General features: G+C 49.2%; 2 protein-coding genes across 8 annotated transcripts in view; one reads left to right on the top strand and one right to left on the bottom strand.

Moving 5' to 3' along the window:
• Positions 1 to 21168, bottom strand: part of LOC105698255 (rho guanine nucleotide exchange factor 10) — a 47960-nt gene extending 26792 nt beyond the window's left edge. Inside the window, exons 1-4 of one of the 5 annotated variants that reach the window (XM_012422328.2) lie at positions 20898 to 21168; positions 12665 to 13078; positions 11550 to 11837; positions 10576 to 10736 (exon numbers count right to left, since the gene is read on the bottom strand). In XM_012422328.2, the coding sequence (XP_012277751.1) occupies positions 10576 to 10736; positions 11550 to 11837; positions 12665 to 13002 (787 nt within the window). In that variant the 5' untranslated portion in view covers positions 13003 to 13078; positions 20898 to 21168. Of the gene's footprint in view, positions 1 to 993; positions 1278 to 3848; positions 3975 to 10575; positions 10737 to 11549; positions 11838 to 12664; positions 13079 to 20045; positions 20278 to 20897 lie in introns of those variants that run through there. The other 4 variants (XM_023434092.1, XM_012422330.2, XM_012422332.2 and 1 more) reach the window with 4 other exon arrangements.
• Positions 3053 to 7630, top strand: LOC105698256. 3 transcript variants are annotated; one of them, XM_012422336.2, is made up of 5 exons: positions 3053 to 3757; positions 3936 to 4029; positions 5045 to 5147; positions 5888 to 6222; positions 6531 to 7630. In XM_012422336.2, the coding sequence occupies exons 1-5, from the start codon at positions 3721 to 3723 to the stop codon at positions 6898 to 6900; spliced, it is 939 nt and encodes a 312-aa protein (XP_012277759.1). In that variant the 5' UTR covers positions 3053 to 3720; the 3' UTR covers positions 6901 to 7630. The 3 variants fall into 3 exon arrangements, with proteins under 3 accessions (XP_012277759.1, XP_012277760.1, XP_012277761.1); XM_012422337.2 differs by lacking the exon at positions 3936 to 4029; XM_012422338.2 differs by lacking the exons at positions 3053 to 3757; positions 3936 to 4029 and adding an exon at positions 4101 to 4144.
• Positions 21169 to 23489: the final 2321 nt, after the last annotated feature.

The following is a 23489-nucleotide window of genomic DNA, read 5'->3' as shown; positions in this document are numbered from 1 at the left end:
CGTGACATTTAAATACCGACACTTATTCTCAGAAATCGTGTATTTGTAAATAATTAGTTAAAAGCAGCTCATTAATCGCGGACAGTTTCGATAAATGATATCAACGAAGTCCAGACTCGTTCGAGTACATTTCCATAATGGAAAAAAAAAAGCATTACGATGTATTATGCTTGGTTGAAATGCATTAAAAGTGACATTTCAAAACTGCAAAGAAAAGAGAAATAACGTCTTTCCGGGCAGAAAAGCTCTTTTTATACTTCACGAAGTCGTAGCAATAAACGGTGAAAATGAAGTACGGACCAACACACTTAATGGCAGAGTTCGCGCAAGCTGTGGCGTTTTAAAACCAGCGTATAAACAATTCCACGATTCCCGGTATAATTCCCCACGAGCCGGGAAGATGATTCCATGGGAACGTCAAATAAACATCCCTTAAAACCCATGCGAGTTCCTTCGGGACGTCTAAGGCCTCAAGAGCGGGATAATCCCGGCAGAGCACAGAGGGTTATAACCTAGCGGATACATACATCGGGCATCCGCCATATTGAAAACGTAAAATTCTAAACAACTTTGAACACAAACGCCAAATTATTGTATTATTTGATCAAAATGTTTACGCGTTTACCCGTGTACCAAAAGACGTTTATGGTCCAGTGGATATCGCCCACCTGCGGCATCCTTTGCACTGGAAGCGTAATTTACTGGTTTTCCACGATTCTCGCCGGTAAACTGCCTGGTTTACGTAACAATACGCGAAAAACGGTGAGAAACGGCGAGAAACGCCGAAAAACACAAAATTACCCAACCTCATCGGGAACGAACCTCGGATCCGCTCGGCGGCCGGGAGAGCCAATCGGGAGGGAATTTCCGCTGGACCGGCGCGGCGGCCAATGGGGTGGCCGAATCGTCGCTCCCTCGCTCTCCCGGGCCAACGTGGTAGGCGACGCGCGGCGGCGTCGTCGGACGCCGAGCCCGGGCCCCGTGGAAACTTACACTTGATCAGTACGACTCCGTTGTGCGGCTCGTCCATCGTGTCGCGGAGTCGGGGCGCGGGGCGCAGCGGGAGGCGCCGCTTATAGGTTACGTTCGCGGTCCTCCTTGGAGCGCGTGCGCCGCCTCTCAGGGCGCGCATCCACGCGCGTCGCGGCACTAGGGAGCGGACGTCGCTCGACCGGTCATCCCCGGAGGAGGCCGCGACAAAGGAAGGCTTCCGAGCTCGAGAAACATGGCGCGCGCACTTCCCGCACAGACTTTCGGCCGGTGGCTCGCGGAGCCGTCACGCACTGAGGGAGGTAGCGCGAGACCGCCGGGCCGAAGGCGGAGGGGCGGAGAGGGAAGCGGCGACGACGCGCGTGGAGGGAGCGACCGACCCACGGCCGGCGGGAGCGAGCGAGAGCGCGAGCGTCGCTCCGAGGTTCCGCGAGCGGCCGTCCGACGGCGCTCCCGGCGCGCAGGGCTGGCCTCGTTACGCTGACCTATGCGCCTCTCTCACAGGCACCCGTGCTCATTGTTCTCGGCGCTGCAACCGGATTTCGTGGGCTCCCGTATCTACGCGCAATTTACGCACTCCCGGGGGCGAGCCCGCGCTATCTCGTCGAACGGTCAGGAATCGATCGAGAAAGATCTTTCAAACGAGAATACGACGGGTATTCGGTGAGCGCTTTGACGCGACCGAAAGCGCGTCGAGTCGTCTCATTGATTGACCCCTCGAACGACCGATGGATCGACGGACGAAAAAGCGAACCCCAAACGACGATTTAGGAAATTCCGTGCGAAGTGACGTTCCGACTAACCGAAAACACCGAGGAAATCACCGTAGAATCCAAGTGTCAAAGGGAAAGGAAACGGCACCTCTGTGGTGCCATTTGGCTACGATCGACCCCTGACCGCGATAAATCGCCCTCGGCTCTCCGCGATCGGTCACAGTGGGGACTCTTGCGAACGGGGAAGAAGCGTGACCCACTGAACCGTTGATCTACCCGTGACAATTTCCGTACACTCGGAAATCGATGAGACGTTAGGGCAGGTCGGGGCCCTTCGAGCCCTCGCGACCGCCCCTGCCTCGGCAGGGACGCGCCGCATGGTCGCAAGAGCGAGAGGGGGCGAGTCCGGGCAAAAGGCTAGAGAGAGACGGAACGAGAGAATTCTTCGGAGCGGGGGTAGGACGGCGTCCGTGGACTCGTCCTCTCGGGGACTCGCGAGAGGATTACTCGACGCTCTTGAAAATGCTTCGACGTTTTGAACGCTTTCGAACGGAAATGTCCGCGTAAGATCTCTCCTACGCGAAGAAACAACGAAAGGAATATTCATTCTCGAGGAACAAAAACGCGGCCTCTAGTCGAGTGTTTTGTGGGCTTTTTCAATCTAACAGCCTGCACCCTGGCCGATTCCACAGGTTCAAGTGGTTTTTGCGGCCACGTGAACGCAGAGGGGACTAAATCGAAGGGAGGGATAATCAAGAGGGTGTAACCGCGTTTATGGTGGGGTCATGGGACGATGAAAAGCCCGGAGGACAAGGACCTGTGTACCCTAAGGATCTCATTCGTACATATGTCGATTTACGAACTTCTGCCTTTCTACCCGCAAGTTGACTCAAATTCAAACTTAACAAACGTTTCTTGTACGTACGTACGTACTTATCCTGATATATAAAGACATAATATCGTAACTTTGCGTATTCGTAGTTTTTCGAAATATTATCTATTGTACATCTACTGGGTCGATTACGGTCGAAATTTTTGATTACCCCATCACGTCGCGTAGCTTATCGACGAACAAAAATGTTAGTTATTTCGGTAGGCTCGGAGCATTAGCAAAAAATGTCCAGATTGCCCCAAGTTCCGCCCAGAAAGTAAGTTTGTCGCTCGATTTGCAACTATTTCGAGCGAATAGGCTTAAAGCATAGGAAAAAGATGTTTGTATTCCGTGAAGTGGTAAAAGTCGCTTCGCCGGGCTTAGAAAAGGTCGCGAAGCGAGTCGCGAGGGTCCAGGAATAGTTGGAGAACCTGATCCATGGGATGGACGCCGAAGGTGCACAGGAGGTGAGCACGAGTATCTGCCCGAGCGAAATACGATGCCTTTCGGAAGTTCACGTAATTCACGTTTGTACCTTCAATTGAGCTCGAGGACAAAGAGCGATAGACGATCCGCCCGTTTTTCCCCGCATGCGAATCATTATTCACGCCCGAATGCCCCGATGTCCCTGCGTTTTACATTCCGCCAATTTTCTTGACGCAAGTGTACGCAAATCTGGGACTGAGCCGCGTCACTTCCTTGGGCTTCCGTGAATTCAATTACCGCGTTCGTTCGCGAAAAAAAAACTCACGGCGTCGATACGCCTTATTTAAAATTTCATCGAAATTGATTAGAAATAAAAACGTCATTCGAGTTTACAAAAGTAACGGATACCAAAGGAAAAGAGGTGGCCGATAACGCGAGCGTGGGCGAAGTTTCTCGTTTCTCGTTTCCCTCGTAGATGGCGTCCCGTTCCCTCGCGGGCGGCCGCGGCGCAAAGATGGCGGCGCGGTTACGCTTTCGTTCCCTGTCATCTGGCGCTCTACCAATGGGTTCGCGTAAGGGCCCCCACCCTGGAGCCGCCGCCTCGTCGGAGAGTGCACTCTTATCCCCTCTTATTTCGGCGCGAGGACTGAAACGAGGTCTACATTTTAGTACGCATTAGAGTCCCGAACATGATAAGTTTTCGTATCGCGGGCACGGGGGATGACGCAAGTGTACTATCACCAAACCAAGTTCCGATGTGAGTTGCCAGTCCCCGCGGACGCGGATCTCTCCGTCTCTCGCGGCCCACCCGTTGCTCCCCTTGCGCGTCGTTGGCTTATCCCACTTACGCGCGGACGGGCGACGATCGAACCTAAATAGCGATTTTCTAACGCTGTCGTTTCTCTCCTCATGTTGGACTCCGCACCGCGGCGCAGGGACGGAGCATCTGACGTGCCGCTTCATTCAGCTCAGGAAGGAACATGGGAAGCTCTTCACCGGGCGCAAGTACTCGGCGCAGGCGGGATGGGAGTAAGTAACTCGCGAGCGTCTTGAACGCGACTCGCGGGGGAAACGCGCATCGATCGCGCCGAGCGCCCGCTGCCCCCGCCGCCCCCGCTGTCCCCGCGACCCAACGGCCGCCAAGGTATACATTTCGAAAATTCTCAGTAACATCAAATTGGAAAACGTACCGCAAGTTACCGAGAATATCGACAATTTATCGTATGAAAGGCGCTGGGAAATTTAATCGACGTCGATAAATTAAAGTTCATCTGTACCCTTTTTGATGGTAACGCCGTTTTGAATACACAAGTGGTAACATAGGCTGGCGCGTCATGTTACCGACATTTATATTCGCGTTGAAGTCTGTTACCCTCTACGTTGAGAATTATACGAAATGAAAAGTTTCTTCCGCCGTTTTAGTCAAGTAATGGTAAAGAGATCGATGTAAAACTGTCGATATGCCGTGGATTACTGATTTTTGCGACACTACCGGGCCAACGGCGCCATCTGTGACGTTTAGCTGCAATTAAATTTTTGCTCCAAAAACCCGCGTTACCCCCGGGACGAGTAGGCATTCTCTTGCAATCGTTGGTGACAGTATTTTCAATATTTTCCCATCTTCCTACCCGCGCATCCGTTCTTGCCTTAGAAAATCGAACTCCGCGTTTTCTTGCGCATTTCCTAAGGGGAGCGGAGTCGTTATTCGTGGTCGTTGCCTACATCGAAGCGGCACGATTTTTCATATGCCGCATTCCGCGGCAAGTAAATGCCGGTAAAGCAGCTAACGGCGAGGAGCAACGGCGTCCGAGTATTGCCGATGCGAGGAGAATTTCGCGCGGAACGAAAAGGAAAGAAGATCCTCCTTCTACCTCCGTGAATCGCGCTCGAAGTCGAGGAATGAAACCCGCGTTTCTAGGGGAAAAATGGCTAAGTAAGCCGTTTCTCTTATCGTCCGCCTCGAGCTGCACCCAGCGGTCTGCACCGAGCGAAAAATTTACTGTCCAGGCGAGATTCATTCTGATCTATTATGTTCATTTTTTAGGTACATTCTGCGTCAGATGCGACAGGAGTTTCCAACCATTATGGCTGACGTTCACTATCGAGTGCTAAAGAAGAAATGGTCGAACCTGTTACAACAGTATAAAGTAAGGAGTAGGAAGTAATCGGGTGGTCTTTACGTCCGTCGATTTGCCACCCCACGCAAAACTCTTATTAGATATAGATTTCCATTACGTTCACGATGCATATATTCTTTTCAACTCGGCAATTGCGTAAACTGGACGTTCCTCGCAAGACGAAAGGGAGAAAGCGTGCTTAAAATCTGCTTTAATTTCACGACTAGGATTTTACGATCGGAACGTTTCAGCAACTTATGACATAAGCGAAATTATGATGTATCGTAAAAACGGCAGTAGCTTTCGTCACGACAAGCAGAAGCAATTTCGGAAGTCTAATTTCCTAAAGAATGGACTCGAACGAATAACCTGGATGTGGTTAACATTTTTCGGATTTACCCTGACAAGTCGAAAAACAATCGATAGGGCGAGCCTTTCCGTTTAGAACTTCATCTGGACTTCTTGACGTATCTTAATACGGTGATCGAAATTTCAAAACGGTCAAAGGAAAAAAAGTGCGGCAGACGAATATTTGAAAACGTCAGAGTTAATCGAATTTCAACGAAAAGTAGGAAATCGTTAATTACAAGCTCCAGAAATTAAGATTTCGTAAAACGCAATTAATTTTTCCTCACCTTAAGGTGACGCGAAAGTGGCGTCAAAAAGCCGAATCGATTCAAACTTTACAATTTAAATATTGAGGATATAAGGAAGGTCCTAAAACTCATGAAATTTGAATTTTTAAAAAATTTGTTCATACATATTTGTAGGAACTGAAGAACCCGGTACACGGCGACAAGAACAAGGCCGACGACGTGTCATGGCCGTTTTACAGTGCCATCGACGAAGTGTTGGGCTACTCGCAGCGCGAAAACGAGGAGGATGTAAATCCTCAGGAATTCCTTTACGTGTCGGTCATGCCGGAAGATGTCGGATCGCCGGAAGACGAGACTCGTCCCGGCTTCCAGGTTGACGGTGATTTAAAGGATGCGCAATCGGTAGCGGCTCTTCAACGCGTACAGCCCTTCAAGAAGGAAACCACGGACGAGCTGGAGAGGCTACCGCCTTCCCCAAAGTCTCCGAAGTTTCACTCCAACTTTGGAAGGTTTATATTTTACCCCGATACCAGATACTATTGGGTTGGCAACTAAATGACTGCGGATTTTGTCGTTAGATAGTATTAAAAAATAAGTTTCATTCGAAGAAATCGTTATCTCAGGGTAGGACCAAACATCCACGATGCCGACAGATCGGTAACGACACGACGGAACGGTATTAATTGGATTTTACGTAACGTCAATATACTTTTGAATAATTTTCGTTACGTATTACATTGTACCGGTGTTACCTAGCCACGACATACAGAGTGCTCGGCAGGATCGTAATCGATAAATTTGACGATCGTTTTCACAGGCACGACGGCGCGACAGCGGCCAAGAAACGTGACATCAACGGCAGGATAATACCTCCACGAGCGACACGCAACGCGGAGTTGACCATCAAAGCGATCCAGCCGTCGATCGTGGTGAAGGACATCTCGAAGCTGAGAAGCAGAAACGAGAACCCGCGAGAGGAAGAGTCCCGCGAGCTCGGCAAGGACGAGAGGCCGAGCAAGCTGCGAAGGACGAGGAGAGCCGAGGAGCAGGACGAGAGGGACCGCTCGGGCGTCGAGCGTCGTCTGGACGAGTTCCTCGAGTACACCAGGCGACGCGACGAGGAGAACAGGTCGATCATGATGCGCATTCTACAAGCCGTCGAGACGATCGCCGACAAACTCCAATGACGGCGACGACGACGACGACGATAGAGCGGCTTCTTTCTTCGCGCCTCGTCGAGATCATCGGAGGACGCGGGAGGAGGCCAAACGAGGCGAGGGGGTATTCACTAAGTTCAGAGAAAAAGTTAATTTTATTGTAAAAAGTATCCAAGTCCTTTTTGAACTATGAAAACTAGTTAAAGGATAGTTCATTTACTTAGATTTTTCTCTCAGTGCGAACAAAAGTCGGGCGGAGAGGAGGAATTGTATTATTTACAACGAAAGATGTTTAATGGCGCGCCTTCCAGGTCGGCGAGCTCGGTTAATGAATGTTTTATGACTCCGCTCGTTGTTGCGACGAGTTTAGAAACTCTACGTCTTGTCGGAGTCTCGCAACGAGACGGCTGCAATTTCAATGCGTTTCGTTGATCGGGTCACCGGTTAATTAAACCGCGCGTAAAACCTGTTACGAGTCACCGAGCACTTTTGTCTTTCGCGGGTAAATCGAGGCTCGAGAGTACAATCTGCAATTTCGTTCTCATGGGTTTCTTTGAATCCTATTTTACGTTCGAACCGTTTACGTTTCATGTCAATCGTATCCTGCGATGCTCTTCGTTTAAAGCCCACCTTCTCGTGTCTTAGCGTAAATTTCAAAGCGTTTCGAAACCCAAACAAAATGACGCGGAACGAGCGGGGGCGGATGCCGCTTTCACATCCCCTTAATAGATTTTACAAGTTTGCGGGAACGTACCCTTAACTTAACGTTTATTCGCGTATCGAACCGTTATTGCATTTAACCCTTTAATCACGAAACGCCACTACTATAAAATGGCACTCCGCGGCCGAGCTATTCGTACAGGTGGGACATCTCCGCGTACGACTCCGCCATAGTTAAAGGGTTAATACGCGTAACGACGGAACGAAACTCTAGCACAACGAACATACCGTAATGCCATAAACTCGGAAGTACGTAACGGTATTTGACGAGGGTCAAAAGTTCGTATTTCGGTAGAAAATAGCTGAAAGTAAGTTACCGATGGCGGTACCGCGTCGTTCACGGTTCACCTAAACCTGACCACATTTGCAACACCAAGACCAAACCCGACCACGGCCGATTGCTCGGCACCGGGTGTTCATAGAGTGGAAAAAAAAATGTCCGACTCCGTTCACGGAACGGAGCTCCTTTTCTACAAGGCGCCGAGACCGATCCGATCCTTTCGATCGACTCGAGCTCCTCCTTAAACGTTTCCCCCCGACGTCCGTGCCGTGCGAACGATCGTCGGAGCCTAAAAGCACCTCTGACAAGAGTGACTCGGGGAAATCGGCGTCCGCCGGTCTCCGAGAGGGCGCATCGCCTCTGAAAGGAGCCGGGGACGAACGGGAGAACGAAACGTAGCCGAGGAGCGGCGAAAAAGGAACAGCGAACGGGAAAGGAAGAAAAAGAAGAGGGCCGTGCATGTGCACGTGGCTCGCATCTGCCTCTCCACCGAGTGACCCAGGGCTGACCCTTCCCAAGTACCAATAATTAACCGCGCTCGGTGCCCGACGGGCCGAGCTCGCGGTAGACGCGCGATTACGTCACCGGGAAAGAACCGCGGAGTCGCCGTCGATAAGGCGGAGCGCGCCCCGGCCGGTAAGAACGGGCTCCGTCGGCGCGGGACGTCCGACTAATTTCCGTCTCGAAATTTCTCGGTAACGTAAAATTGAAGAAGGTAACCGGGCAAGATACCGTATGTTACCGAGAATATCAAGAATTTATGAGAACGTTCATTTTCTTATCTATACTTTCGGTTTCTTCGTTTAAATAACATTTCCTTTCGATAAACTTCGGAGTTCAAGTTAAAGAGGAATGGATATTGAGAAAAAATAATAATTTCGTTATAAACGGCTAGATATGCGGGATTCCTGAAAGGTCTGGCGTTAAGGCTTCGGCACGTACTTCGCGTAACGGGAACGGTAATCGTCCCGGCAAGAACTGACCAATAAAGTAACGAACACGGAATGCCGAATTACATTTTCTGTAATTCGATTGGCCGGTTTTTCCTGCTGCGAGCACGGTGGCCGTTACGCGGGGTATTCGTAAAGGCCTCCGAAGGTATAAAAATTGACGTCATCTCCATCATCATGGCATAATTCCGATTCGTCGATGCAACGAGTTAACAATGAAATATGTATCGGAAGTTCACCTCGATATACGGATTCCCTTGGATACGGAAGACGAAGAGTTACCGTCGAGTTTTGCGCGACGTTCGCTGGACATCGGTCTCCTTTTTTGCGATAACGGTCCCATTGTTAGGGCAAATCCCCTGGCACGTCCCATTCCGCCCGCGACGAAGAAGCACGCGAAGTCGACCGCGCCAACGAGACGGCAACAATAAGAAGCGTCGATTCTCAGTCTCCCTCTCTCTCTCCTCGAAATTCAGTCCAGGGTGAAAGGTTTCATTTGCGCTAACTCGTCAACGTGTCACGCCATAAAAAAAACATTCGAGAGGGGGCCGACGACTCAAGGTGCATCAAATTCCATCAGTTGACTCGATTTGTCTCGATACGTCTCTCTGTTTCTTTTCGCGTCACGAGGAGAGGACGCGGATTCCATTGGGGAAGGCGATTGATTGGCTGTGCTTCGATTAGTTATTACAGGGGAATTATACCCTGCAAGAAGAAATAGTACAGGACTTTTCGACTCCTTTTTCAAAAAGAATAGCACCGTATAAACCGTGTCCGTCGTTTCCGTTACATCCTGTATAGCAGAGGTACAGCAAATAGAAATACCAATAGTAAAATACTGATTGGTTATTTTTATTAAGGTACATCATCCCCACCTTACGCGCCGTGCTATTTTTTTAGCCCTACGTTCGCCGATTTAACATACGAGAATGCTCAGCTTGTGTCCAACAATTGAGAGAATGGTACTTGGAAGAAAATGTTGCACAATGATTCGTCGACAACACATTCCGGGTGGACGAAAGCGCTCGCCATAAACCGCTGGTATTTTCTAATTGGTTCAATAATTACTACAACCACCACAGTTGAGCAACCATTCGCCATTTCAATGAGATGAAAATTGAGTAATGGTCGAGCTTTTGGGAAAGAGAAACCGATAGAAACGGAGCTTTACCCGCTGCGTTAAAACGAATATGATAATTTTCTAACATTTTTGTTGGAAACCTTCCTCGAACGAACATCTTTGATGTCCCAATTTCAGAGTAAACTTTTTTAAACGGTTCGTCGACAATTGCAATACGTCCACTCTGAACGAACTCTAACGTTGCGCAGCTGTTAGCGAACACTGTTAGCTCTATAACGTGACTCCCCCTGGAGGATAATTAACCGACAGTCGAGGTTGCGCTCCGTATTTCATTAATTCCGTGGCGCAGTGGCTTAGCTCGATTCTCGGTAGAGGATCGATATCTCGACGGAGATTATCGACGATTGTGTCGCGGATGCGAGTGCTTAACCCCACTTAACGAAAGATCCGTGACGCGAGTTCAGCGCCGGAAGTTAACGTCCGTTAAGGGAATAAGAACGTAGCATCAAAGAAGTTTTCTTACCCTAATCATGGTTTCTGTTAACCCTGGGATGGACCATTAAAATATCACGAACAATTACGACCGAATTCCAGTATCGTTCATAACGTGTCTGTAATAAATTAGCAATCCGAGATGGCAAACTTAGTAAACGAAAATAAAAATTGGGACTCACCAGTCTTGTTGACGCTGGATCCAAAGGAGTGCAGCTTTTTCCAGCCTTTCCAGCCTTTCTTCAGCAACAACGCAGCTTTCGTCTTTCGTTGACCATTACTGCTGCTAACGTCCATTCTGTTCGTCTTACTAAGCCCTCTTCTTAGAGATCCTAATCCAGACCTAAAAATAAATTATAAACGTTAACGTCTTTGATTAAGATCGATAAAGTCTCAATTATATTAAGCGGTTAACGCGAATAACCGCATTTGTTATATTACTTCAATGTTACCTCTTTCCGACCGATCTTCACGAACTCGATTTTCACATAAGGTAATGTCCGCAAATCTAGCGTTAAATTCGCACCCGCGCTACGCGATATGGGGAAAAACATACTTCCGTATAACTAATCCAGAAAATAGTAAAGGCACCCCAATTAGGTTTAAATTTTGTCCCCGTCCATCGCTGTTTGAATTAAAGAAGCATAATCTGCATCGTCCGGATAGAAATATCAAAAGCGCGAAGGATCGGCCAAGTGATCGAGTTTTGGACAAACCAAGTGAAAAAAAAAAAGAAGAACGCAAACGAGGCATAGCCGGCAAATGAGTACTTTGATCTCCCGTAGAATTAGGTCCCGCACGGTAACCAATTGACGTCCGACAGGATGACTATCTTTCCTTTCACTCCGTAATTTTGAGAGCCCTAAAGACCCCGAAAGTCCCAGACCCCTAACGACGCTCGCAACAAAAGACCTAGCCGTTCCTCGAAGGATATCCCGAGATCTACCCTGGACCTCGTAACTCCTCTCGGCAAATTGAACGGTGTCGTTGTTTACACTCCCAGAGATCCGGTCGATATCAAGGCCCCTTAAAGCGTCGAAACGTTTTCTAATGCTCATAGGGAATTGCGAAACCTTTTCCCAAATAAGATCTTCGAGCCTGATATAGAATTCCAATTATACGGAGGTGGAATCCAGCTAACTTCACCGGGACGCACCTGTAGCTGGCACTGGAACTCCCGCTGAAGCCGCTGTCTAGGTCGCAGCCGACGGGGGAGAGCAGCTCGTCGGTCGGACTGACCGCTGAAAGCAGCTCCTCGGTGGACGCAACTCGATCACCGTCTTCACCCTCGTTTCCGTTGCCGTCCGACACGGTCGGCATCAGCATGGCTTCCACGCTCAGATTCAGTTCCCCCAGGACTCTGCGATGCCTCGATTGCACCCTGCGAACTTCTTCCGCCACCAACGATCGACGAGACTCGTGCAGCGCTCGTCGACATTGCCTGCTGTGGGAACAAAGGGCGCGCCGTTACTTATCGTAATCGTCCTTGTCGGAACGAGGCTGTTCCCGCGGATTTTCTTCCATAAGGAGCCCAGATGGACAAGGTGGTGCAAAATTTCCATGATAGAAGAAACATGATTTCGACTCGAAATAGGTTTATATTGCGGTAGAAGAAATATCACGATTCTAGCGGACTCTGATACGAACGGATTGCGTTCAATGTCAAGTCCCGGTTAATTTTCGAATCAGCGAGCGATCCGGCGAACCGACCGTTGAGTGGATAATCTCTGAATTAGCCCAAGTTCAACGATAAAGTTCAGGGATGGACGATAATGGTGACAATTTCATATCATCCGCGTTATTGGGTCCTTTGACCCCACAGAGCGGAACACGGTAGTCCTTAATATCCGGACGAAGCTGAACCGTTGAAGTGGCGAAATTGGATCGCCGGAACAAATGACTTATCGTCGACGATCCGGTACGTTTCGTCGCCAGGTTATATCGCCGCCCTGATCTGTATACTACCTGGACAGCCGATACCTATTTGTTCCATACGGAGAGGACTTCGGCGAATTCAAGACACGCCAACTACATATGGGTATCGATACTAAATAAGTAACGGGGGCGCAGGAGCAAAAGTTTGGAACCGTCGATCCGTCAATCGCGGTAATATCAAATGTTTAACTGCCACTTCGCGAAGGTAAACGGTTAATTGTAACAGTAAATGACCGAAGTTGCTGGGAATTTGTCATCGCTCCTGACGTAACCTATCGCATTTAGAGGTCCGGACCCTTTGGGGTCACTTACGAGACGCGACGCGGAACGATTTACCTAATCTCCGAGATCTCCTCGTAGATGTTCTCCTCGGTGCCGTAGCGCGTGACGTAGGTGTGGCGCTTGAGGGGCTCCTGGTGCTGCTGCAGCCGCTGGACGCGCTGCAGCGCGCTGCCGTCCATCTGGCAGGCCGGGTGCAGTCGACTGGGCCCCGGCTCGTAGTAGGCGTAGGAGTAGTCCTGCAGAGGCCGCTGCCGCGGAGGCGCGTCCCCGAGGTCCACCTGGGCGAGCGGCGGCGGGTACGGCGGCGGAGGCGGGAACTCCAGGTTGGCCCTCCGGGGTACCGCCACCCCCGCGGCCAGCCCTGGTCCACCCGCGCCCAGGGACGACGCCATGGCTCATTCTTCCCTCATCCCTCGCACGGCCGCGGTTTCCTCCTTCCCACTCATCTCCGCGATTCCCAGGAGCACCCTGTTAAGAAAAATATAACTTTGGTACCCTTCCTTTTTTTCAAGTTTTTTTTAGACACGAAATACTAGTTTTATAACGTACGTTATAAATTTAGTACACGAGTGCAGGAAGTTAGGTACATTTGGTCCATGTAGGACGGTTGTAGAGAAAATTCGAGTTTTTTCGTGTTCTAGGCAAGCGTGTAACGAAGTTGGCACCTTTTTTCGACGTTATCGCGTTTCGCGATAGCGGCCTTGTAACTAAAAGTGACTTTAGAAAAGGTACGAGTATGGCGTCTTTTAGCAGCGGTCCGATCATATTTAACTAAAAGATACTTAACAGCGCCCATAAAAGTGAGATATGGATAGGGGCCTAAGAATTCGTCAACAGGAAAAACAAATGTTTCAACGAGCCTAAAAGGACCCGAGAAGGAAGGATGCAGGTGCAGGATATCGATGCGCGCGCAATCGCGCCACGTGCCGGAGCATAACAGTGCCTCCTCTCTGGATACTTTATCTCATCACCTGCCCGCGTCGCGTTAACGCCCCCTTCATATTTTACACTTAATGCATCAAAGCATCGGCTAACCTGGTTATGCCGTCATTCTCAGATTGTATGGTTTTCAAGTGTACGTCGATCGGAAGGCACACCGAGGTTCCACGTTTGAAACATCACCAGGTAATCGAAAGGCAGAGCCCACCGGGTTCGAGCTGAACGAGCCTTTGTAATTTATCGCGGATGAACATCTCCTCGACCGACATTTTTCGGTGAAACGGGGTCCAAAGTGATCCCCATGGGGAGTCTCCCTCATTTAGGCGACACCGCTGCGTCGAGCGCCATAGGGGTTCCTCGGGGGGCTCGGACTCCGAGACGAGGGGGCGGCTAAGGGGCACACCGGATGCCGGTCGCCTTACGTCTTCCCACGATTCCGGCACAGTCCCAGACTCTTCTAAATCCAGGAAGTGTCGAAAAATGCGTTCGAATGAAGATCTCTTTCGCGTAAATCCCGAGAAAGTAGCTCTTGTTGCGATCGTTCCGAAACGAACGGTTGTTCCCGTTGGATGAAAAAAATAGTCCAGGTCGAGGAAGAGATGCGTCGTAACGGAAGTGACAAGAAAAGGAGACGCGTCTCGGCCGTAAATATCTACGAGCGAAGGCGCCAGAGCACGGAAATATATCCTTACGAATGCCTCTGTCACGAACAACGGCGTGTTTCACATGCGGCTCGAGCTTGCAGGGTAACTCAAAGTGATCATTTTTCCACCTTCGGACAAATGAGAGGGTAATTTCGAATCGAAAGATCCTCTTCGATTTTCCAATTGGACCGTTAGCTAACAAATTATTGAGTACCTCGGTATTTTACAAGGGTTCTACTTTCTGCATAATTACTTTCGGAAGGTAGCAACCTTCGTGGTAGGTGTTTAAAAAAAATTACTTCGCGTATATATAGTACGGTTGGCACTGCGACCCCCGAACGATTTTTCTCCTTTCGTCCCAGGCACCGAGCAGAAGTCATAAAACACTTTGCATCCGGACCGTTGGGATTTAAATTACCCTGTTAAATGACAAAGGTCCCATTAAATCCGGTCGAAATGCGTTACGCACAATTCGTGGACGGTCATTTTGTTAGGAGCACGATACCAAACCCGAATCTAACGTATAACGGACCACTCGTCCGCACGCACTTATATGTAACGTTGTAAATTGAAAATACTGCCTTTCTTCGTAATACGAGAGTTGTAACGAAAAAGACACGGTATTGCGAAAACGCCTCCATTTTGCCCATCTTTTTACTGCCACTGTCAAATTGTTCGATTGGAGCGAGGCGGCCTGAGACATATTTGAGGGACGGAACATTTTGCCACGGAGAGTGCAGGCCGCTTTTTAAAAAAGAATGTTTTGTACGTGGTAAATCGTAGTCCCAAGACACTTCGAAATTATGGCAAAGGACTTAGAATTTATGACCTCGACCAAGGCTTTGAGGGTCCACTTCAGGACCCGCCATGGCGACGCTTTTCGACCAAACCACGAGACCTCTTTAACGCCACTTTCGCATCTCCTTAAGGTAAAGGTATTTAAAATGGATCACAAAGTCTACACCCATTAAAAAAGTCACGAAATAGAGGGTTAACAGGATCTTTGGGATGACGGACCTCTGTCCGCGGTCATACCGATCTCTTCCTCTAAAGGAGAAGAAATCTCTTCGTAATACCCGGGGAGGACGTCGAACGGTTTCGCGGCACCTTGGACGATGACCGAGGCATTTCCCCGACCCCGACCAATGAGACTTTCTTCTCCGGCTTAGATGATAGCCCTCGGTTCTCGTTACGCAAGCCGAATAGCCGGACGCAGAAGAGATTCGACGGAGGGCGAGCAAAGCCTGGAAATCGGAATGAAATTGGGAGGAAAAGCGCGAGCGAGGAGAAACGGACGCAATGGATAACCAGGGAGAGGAATCGAGGAGGGAGGAAGAGAGATGGAAACGGGAGGTCATGAAACTCGGGTTCGGTAAAAGGAGATTAAAAAGACGCCGCACCACGGGCCGGTAACTATTACGTCCTTCTCTCGCTCGCGAAGAGAGAGACCGACGCTTTTCTCTTTTTGGGAAGATTGTAGGCTGCCGGTAAAATTGAATACGAACCGGACAAAAGGTCGATACTTATGTCCGGTGATGGAGCAGAAACGCGGTTTCCATACGTCGCGTCCCTTCTTGGGCGGCGAGTGGACGCGGGATATACGGAGCCCGCGAATGCCACCATTCCTTGGATATCAGAGAGTTATTGCGGTTTTCAACCTTCGATTAAGCAGCAAAAACCGAAATAACTTTCCGGACAACGTAATGGCATATAAATTAATTCGTGTAATTATTACGTGGCATGTTGTACCACGGTACTCATGGTAGTATTCTAATATACGAACGCGGCGCATTCTTTAAGTACTCAAATAACGGAATAAGAGCACAAATGTTACCACCATGAGTTAAATTCTTTTGTAAGCCCCGCTTTGGATTCCGAACCCTTCCATTGAATTATACGAAAGGTTCTGGTCGCACGAATACGTACTTAATCATTTTTATTTGAAGAAAACGGTGGCCAATTCCAGACATACTGTATCGTTTATCGAACCATCCCCCTTACGAGCCTCCATCCTTACCTCTTTATCCGTTGGCTTTTCTCAATGCTTTATTACATCTAATTTTGCGTATTAATACGCCAGCTTCTTATGAATACGTTATAGGGTAGGCATACTCGGCAATTATCCGAAGAGGAATGGAATAAAAAGGCACCAACTCGCCGATAATCATAAGCCCTAAATTGCGGCAACGAATTACTCGCGAGTCCGTCATATTTCACGGTATAATCCCCCGAGAGCTGTTTATTGAATCCGTCGTGTACCGAGGATTACCCGGTACTTCTCAGCAGTATTTCCAACCTCCCCGGTGGCCGTAATTCGATCGTAATTTTACCCGTAATTTCCGTCATACTTTCGACAGGCATTCGTAAAAGCCTCGAGGATCGTTCCCACACGCCGGAGGAATTTAACGTGTCCCACCTTTCGGCGGCAGTCTGCTTCCAAAATTCTGCATTGGGAAAAAATAACGTCAAACGGCAACAAAAGAGCAACGGAAGAGCGTCAAAGTATGGCGTAGGTATTCTCCTGGCTTTTGCACCCTGATTTATTAGGGTGTCTCGTAAGTTCCTTCCGCACCGTGTATTCATTTCGTATAAAAAAAAAAAAGGAAGAAACTTATGGGACACCCTAATATATACTACCTGGATAGCCGATACCTATTTGTTCTATCCGGAGAGGATTTCGATGAATTCAAGGCACAACGCTTAAATAAGGGGCAGAAGAAACAATTTACGAATAAAATGGGGCGTCGGGCATATCGGAAGAAAGCTTCGACCAAAACAAAACCGGTATCTTTTTTCCCGTAAATATTTGAATAAAAATGACAATAATTTTTTTCCTCCGCGTAAGAGTTTCTCTTTTTACAGAAAGTGATTCTTTTCCCCCGGTGCAATATATCAATTAACGTTTACACGAGTCACGAGTAACGATCGAGCGGAACGACGCAACCTCGTTGGCCATTCGTCGGATTTCCGAGTCGTCGTCGTTTGTCATTAATACTCGTTGGATAGGTTTTAAAACTACGCTCATCGGCGAGTGGTCGGTTCCATCGGGTTCCCTGATGAATGGGGTGTATTTCCCGGTCCGTCTTCGGATTTATGAAATTTCCTGTCGGTATTTATAGCCGCGGTATTTCCGTCTCCCTGCTCGTCTCCGGCGTCGTAATCGCGCGAGCGCCATTCCGCGTACGGGTAAAGTTGGGTAAATTGTCCCGGGTTTACAAAAATGCCAATAGAAACGTTTTTGCTAAGGTATTTTGGTAAACGAATTCATACGGTTAACGTTACGGAGCGTTAAGTAAGAAAAAGAAATAGGTAACGATTCTTTAAACCGGGTCGTCCAGATCGACCGATTCCGTCCCATTATTTCGACTCACCTTTCCGTGTTCAAAATAAATGCATTTTAAGTTCTTAAAACGCGCCAAAGATATCGCGGCCATTGTTTTCAAATAACGCGATTCTTCGTACAACGTGCCAAATGAAACACATTATGCGGGTTACACGAGAGAAATTCCCGTACGGCACGATTTTCCGTAACGCGAAACATATTTGACTGGGTCATACGGGAGCCTACTGCATTTGTAGTTATGGGCCGACCCGATAAAAAAAGGAAAGGGGAGAATCGTTTCGCAACAACCGACGACTTTTGGGTCAGCCGGCGCACGGTCGGCGGGCCGGGGTCGTATCGGCATCGGAGCGCGGCCACTTCTGCTGGAAGCCGCTCGTGGAATGCGGCTTTCCGCGAACCCGTGGCACGAGCGATCGAGAAGAAAGGAGCATCCCGTGCGCTCGCATGGAAATCGCTCCGAGGCTCTTTCCCGAGAAGGCGCGACTGCCAGGCCGACGCTAAAGACTCGCTCTCCGGTTGGCCAAGAACGCTTCGATATCGGGGAGTTTCTCGGAGAAAATTTAATTCACATTAAAATGACAGATGACGCAGGGTGGCACTCTACAGTCAATTGAGGCATCAAATCCATGAATCGAGGGGATTTTTGGAATTTACCTTAAATGGTAATCGTTTTAACCCCTAAATCTCGTAAGTTCACGTTTACCCTTCGTATAAACGCCGACGCTTCTCGAGTGACGTCAAATATTTGTCTTTTGATTTGATTTGAATTTGGGAAGGAAAGGGTTAGGTCGATGTTCCAACCGAGCCGTCGTCGCGGTCCTTCTCGCAGTCAACGGGTTCAAACGAGGCGAGACAAGTGCGAACGCGAACGAAGGGGAGAAAGAGTAATTGATTAGGCGCCATAATACTTCCCCACTAGGCCATTTGCAATTTAAATCCTTCGTCTGGGTCGCGCGTCACAAATAGGACCCTCTCGTTATCGATCTCGTCAAAGGCGTTCCAGCCCACTAACGATAAGGAAAAACTTCCCGACAAATGCGCCGACTCGGGTGAAACAAACAGACCCCAGGGTTTTGTAAAAGAACATTTTGATGATATGAAAATGTAACTTGCATGCGTATAAAATGTCTACGAGTCGCTTACAAACGTATGGAAATCTCTTGATACGGCGCGAATATTTCATCAATGAGCTGACGTAGACTTGGAATTATGACGTTTTATTTCTCCCATTGAAAGGATACCTAGGTGTTGCAAGTATTATCCCCATTTTTTTATGTTACCAACGTGAATTCAGGTGCCATATCTTTGCGATATTGCTCGCACGGTTTAGCGCACGCTTGGCTGAATTAAGTGACGTGTAAACATATTAATCCGACAAACGTCCGACATAACCTGGAATATCATTATCGTTGCATTGCAAATACGACGGGGTACGTTATAAAAACCAGACGTTTATATTTGAAAAAAAAAAATATATTGAAGTTTTACCTTTAAAGCAAATTTTTTACTCGGCGTGAGAAAACTGACTCGAGGTATAGGTACACCGGGTACATTCCGTCACGGTACACGGTCCACGAGGAAAACTCAAGGTCACTTCGTGTCCGTTATCTCTCATACAGGGCATCTTAGCATTCGCGGTATGACGTCACCTCGCATATCTCCTTTTCGCCCGTTTAAGCACCGTTTGGTACAAGGAAAGACCGTTCCGCTAATTGCAACCCCATAGTGTACCTACGCTATAAAAAAAAAAAAAAAAATGCCTAAAATTCACCCTCTTAGTACGTTACATTCAATAGGAGACTGCAGGAACATCATGGAGTTAAGTCCAACAATTGAGCAGCGGTTGGCGAACCGTTTCGCGATCTTCGCTAATTGACGGTAATTGCAGGAACACGTTGCACAATGATTCGCGCCCAGTATCTTACATTTCGCCGTACATTAACCCTCCACAGCCGAATTTCTGTCCCCGAGCCAAGACAAATCTGATACACCGTTAAATTAGCAAGCATTATCCTTCTGGCATAAACTAACTATTAATTTACAATCTATATCTCCGAACTCCTTGGTCTAAGGTAGTTCCGCAACGATAAGGTGTTACATCAAGCCTTTCCGGAAAGATCAATTAAGATTGAAAACATTGGTACGCGGTACGTGACGTCAGTCACGTGGCGTTACAGAGGGTCGTCAAGTGAACGCTTTCGCTACATACGACTAAGATTTCCCGATCGGTTCGATAAATACTTCTACCGCGCAGTTGGGCAACCGTCGACGGTTGCTCAACGTTATCTCTTACCGAGGTTTACTCGGCTTCTTTCGACGGTTTGACACCTACTTCGCAATTTTTTTCTCAATAAGAAACAAGACATCTTCGAGTAAACATGGTCAATTTTTAATAAATCGAAGCTCCGTTTACGATTACCCCTAATTCACGTTTACCTTATTTGACCCTAAGCAACTAGGAAGGAGGTAACGGATAAATATGCGTATAATTCGAATAAAGTTTACTTACTTCGGCCGAGGAAGTGACTCCGTTCTAGCAATATTTTTTATTATAGGGCAGGGCAAAACAAAACTCGGGCGTTTCGAAGACCCCGCTGGCAACATTTTCTTTCAAGAATCGCCTTTGGAGTAAACATCGCAGGACGCTTCTTCGACAATTTCCAAACGGATTGGCACCTCGTCCACTTGAAACGAACTTGCCCGCTGTCCATCCGTTGGCGAACAACGTTTGCCCGATTCGTATTCGCCTCAACAACCGGGAAAACGTGCCTCTCCCACTTGTTGCGCCCTCGACATCGAAAGGAGCGAAACGCACCCGGGGTCGTTTTCGCGAATGCCGTTCCATTCGGTCACCCCGGAACGACCGCTACCTCATACCGCGCGATACAAAGAATCACCGGCGAATTACTAAAAACTCGGACAACGCGTTGGGCGATTCGTAAAACCCTTTTCTTGGCCGGCCTCGACAGCTCGAGACGCCACGTTCCGATAAATCCCATTCGGAATCGTATCTCGTTCCACCGCGAATCGACAATGGCGGCTCCGAGAAATGGTAAACATTCCCGAACCGATTCGAATCTCTCTCGAGAGAAGAGCTCGGCCTGGAAACAACGAAAACTGTTCCGCGTGGGTCAAAAAACCTCTCGAACGCGGCAATTGGCTCGCCTCCGACGAGAAGGAAAAAAACGTGAAAAATACCGGACAACCGAGGTCGCTCGACCGACCGGAACCGGGGCCACGTGTCGGTCCCGCTCCCGAAAGCTCTTCTCTCGTCCTCCGCCTTCGGGCCCGCAACGGAGCCTCGATCTTCGAGAGGAAAACACGCGAAGGAGAAACGGGCAGTGACTCTCAACGTACGTACCTTGAGCGATCCGCGCGAGTCCTGGCCCCGCCGGGAGAACACTCGCGCACGCGCGACGGAGGATCGGGCGGTTTCGCCCTCTTGAGGGCCGCTCGGAAATCGGTCTAGGCGTCGCCGTCCTCGCCCCTCGCGCCGCGCCGGAGAGGGCGGAATTCCGAGGAAGCAGCGGCGCCCGATCTCGACCGGAGGACGACCGGCGGACGCGTCGACGGTTAGCGGCGTCGGTCGGGTGCGCGTGTGCGAAGAGTCGCGCGGAGGAAGGACCGGAACCGGCTCGCTCGGCGGCTCGTCCCGAACTGGCCGGCCGAGCGGCCCGAGCCGGGAGACGCCAGGGGGCAGGTCCGTCTCGGTCGCTTTCTCTCTCTCCTCCCGCTCCTTCGCGCCGAGACGCCCCGTTGTTTCGTCTCGCGAGGGCGTGCGCCCGGTCGCCGGGTCTCTCGGGCTCGGTGTGAGGGTCAAAGGCAGTCAAAGGCGCATTCCGGGTTCCTCTCGAGGCGAACGAAGCCGCCTACGGAAAATGAGTTTGCGTCGAATCAAGGTTTACCCCCATCGCTCCGTAACTCGGTCGGTCGGCTCTCCTCTACGCCGTCCCCCGTCGCGTTCGTCGAGAGACCGGCCGTCTCTCCCGGTGGTCCCAGGCGAGGGAGAGGCGAAGACGAGGACGAGGACGGCCCCCTGCCCCGCCCGGGTCTCGCGATGGCAACGGGCGGTTCCTGCTTTGCCGACGCCGCGCGGTCGAAGCAACATCCTCCGATCTTCCGGACGCAACGCGTAGAGGTAAGTTTTACTTTTCGAGTCGCGTAGATGCGGCAGAGTGGCTGCGATTTTGTCCATCTCGCTCTGATCTCTATACCAACTGGATACCAGATATCCTACAAAATGGCGGGAGATTTTCAAGCGACCAGAGCCCTCTGGTTATGGGCACGTCAACTGATATCGCGGTATTTGCGCATGCGTTAAAACAACGCGCTATTCGACCGTTGATAGGATAAGAGGGGTCAAATTAATTTATTTGGAGAAAATAATCGTCATTTTTATTAAAATACTTCCGAGAAAAAAGATAACCGTTTTGTTTTGTCGAACATTTCTTCCGATATGTCCAATGGGCCATTTTCCTCGTAAACTATGTCCCTTCTGTCCTTTATACCTTGAACCGTCCACCGAATCCATCGGTGATTTTAGTGTCAACTAATTTTTCTCTCCGAGATCTCGTTTCGCTTCACCTTAAAAAGTACGATCCAAGAAATAATGCTCTCCTGTACGCGTGCGGCCCTGCGGACGAAACCGCACGTAAACGCGACGCCAGCGAAGACCGGTCGGCCCACGACCGTACTTCGAGTTTTAAAACTCCGCTAAATTTCCTTCGTGGGGGGGCAATACCTTTCCGATGGCATTTTTATTTTGTCAAGCTGCCCCTGATAGGTGTTATAACGGGATGGGCTGAGTAGTTAAGAACCCGGATTTTTTTTCTTAACCTTAACACAAAAGTGTCTTATTCGAATCGATCGATTTGAGGGGGGTTTCTCTTCACCTTAACGAGTGCGCGTAAATGTAGCTAACTATATATAAATAAAAGTTTTTTCGTGGTCCGTACGAAAATAACGTATACCGCGTCGAGGCGTCCGAAATGATGAGATAATTAGAATATTGTTGCCGCCACTCGAGTGGGTAAAGGATATTTACGGTACCGACCGAACTCGCAAAGAAAGCCGCACGCAGGCGCCGGATGATCGTTTCCGCTAATTTGGGCCCGAGAGAGGCTCGTAAGGTGCGCAGTTGCACCCTACACGGGTCTCGACAGCTGACCTCGAGAGTTTAGGCCCGGCCTGGGAGGAAGAAAAGAAGTAAATCGGCAGGCGAGGCGCAGCGGCGAGATCGAGTGACCGAACCCGACCCGAGGGCGCTTTTCGTCATTTCCAGAAGGCCCGTTTCGCGCAGGATGCTTTTCAAAAGACGAAATTTACCGGCCTAAGAGGTCTATTCGCCAACTACCGGAGGAATCGTTTCGGATTCAATTTCCAGGTTTACTTCCGCGTTACAATCGTTCGTGAAAGCATTCTCCGCATTGGGCGTATAGATTCGTTCTAAATTTTACCACGCGAATATGGCGGCCCTGAGATAGGTCCCGAAAGACCGTTAAGATAGCTTAACTTAACAGGTTGCACGGGCCATGTTACATTTTGCTTAAACGAAGATAAAAATGGAGGGACTCCGAAAGTGATTCTTTCGCTCGCCATGGTCGAAGGGAAGATTGCGCACATCCAGGTATGCGGTGCGGACTCCGAATACCAGATGCAACAGGTGGTTTGCCGACCATGGTGAAATACGTGGTGCGGAAAGTATCCGAGGCAACGCATCAGCGATTTATGGAAGGAAAATATTCAAAGACGGCTCGCGGATGCCGCTCAAAGGTGGCTTCGGAGTTACGCCCTCGGTAAAAAAAAAAGACAGGTAAACCGAACTTCATTTTGACACGTTTACAAGAAAATTACCTGTTCTATCATTGGATTTAATCCTAAATTGTGGATTTCTTCCACTATAAAAATTCAATTTTTTAAACCATTTGTTTATAAATATTTTCCAAATTTTTTA

Source organism: Orussus abietinus, unplaced genomic scaffold (genome assembly GCF_000612105.2).
Source record: "Orussus abietinus isolate OABI.00-Male unplaced genomic scaffold, Oabi_2.0 scaffold14, whole genome shotgun sequence".
In the NCBI taxonomy this organism is placed as follows: domain Eukaryota; kingdom Metazoa; phylum Arthropoda; class Insecta; order Hymenoptera; family Orussidae; genus Orussus; species Orussus abietinus.
Note: the sequence above shows the minus strand (reverse complement) of the source record. Positions and strands in the feature narration are given on the sequence as shown.

What these genes read in the sequence shown, in the direction of transcription:
- LOC105698256 (XM_012422336.2), top strand. Translation starts at nt 3,721, where the DNA reads ATGACGCAAGTGTACTATCACCAAACCAAGTTCCGAT. An exon ending in TCACCAAACCAAGTTCCGAT is followed by an intron (nt 3,758 to 3,935) that starts GTGAGTTGCCAG and finishes ACCGCGGCGCAG; the next exon opens with GGACGGAGCATCTGACGTGC. An exon ending in TCGGCGCAGGCGGGATGGGA is followed by an intron (nt 4,030 to 5,044) that starts GTAAGTAACTCG and finishes TTCATTTTTTAG; the next exon opens with GTACATTCTGCGTCAGATGC.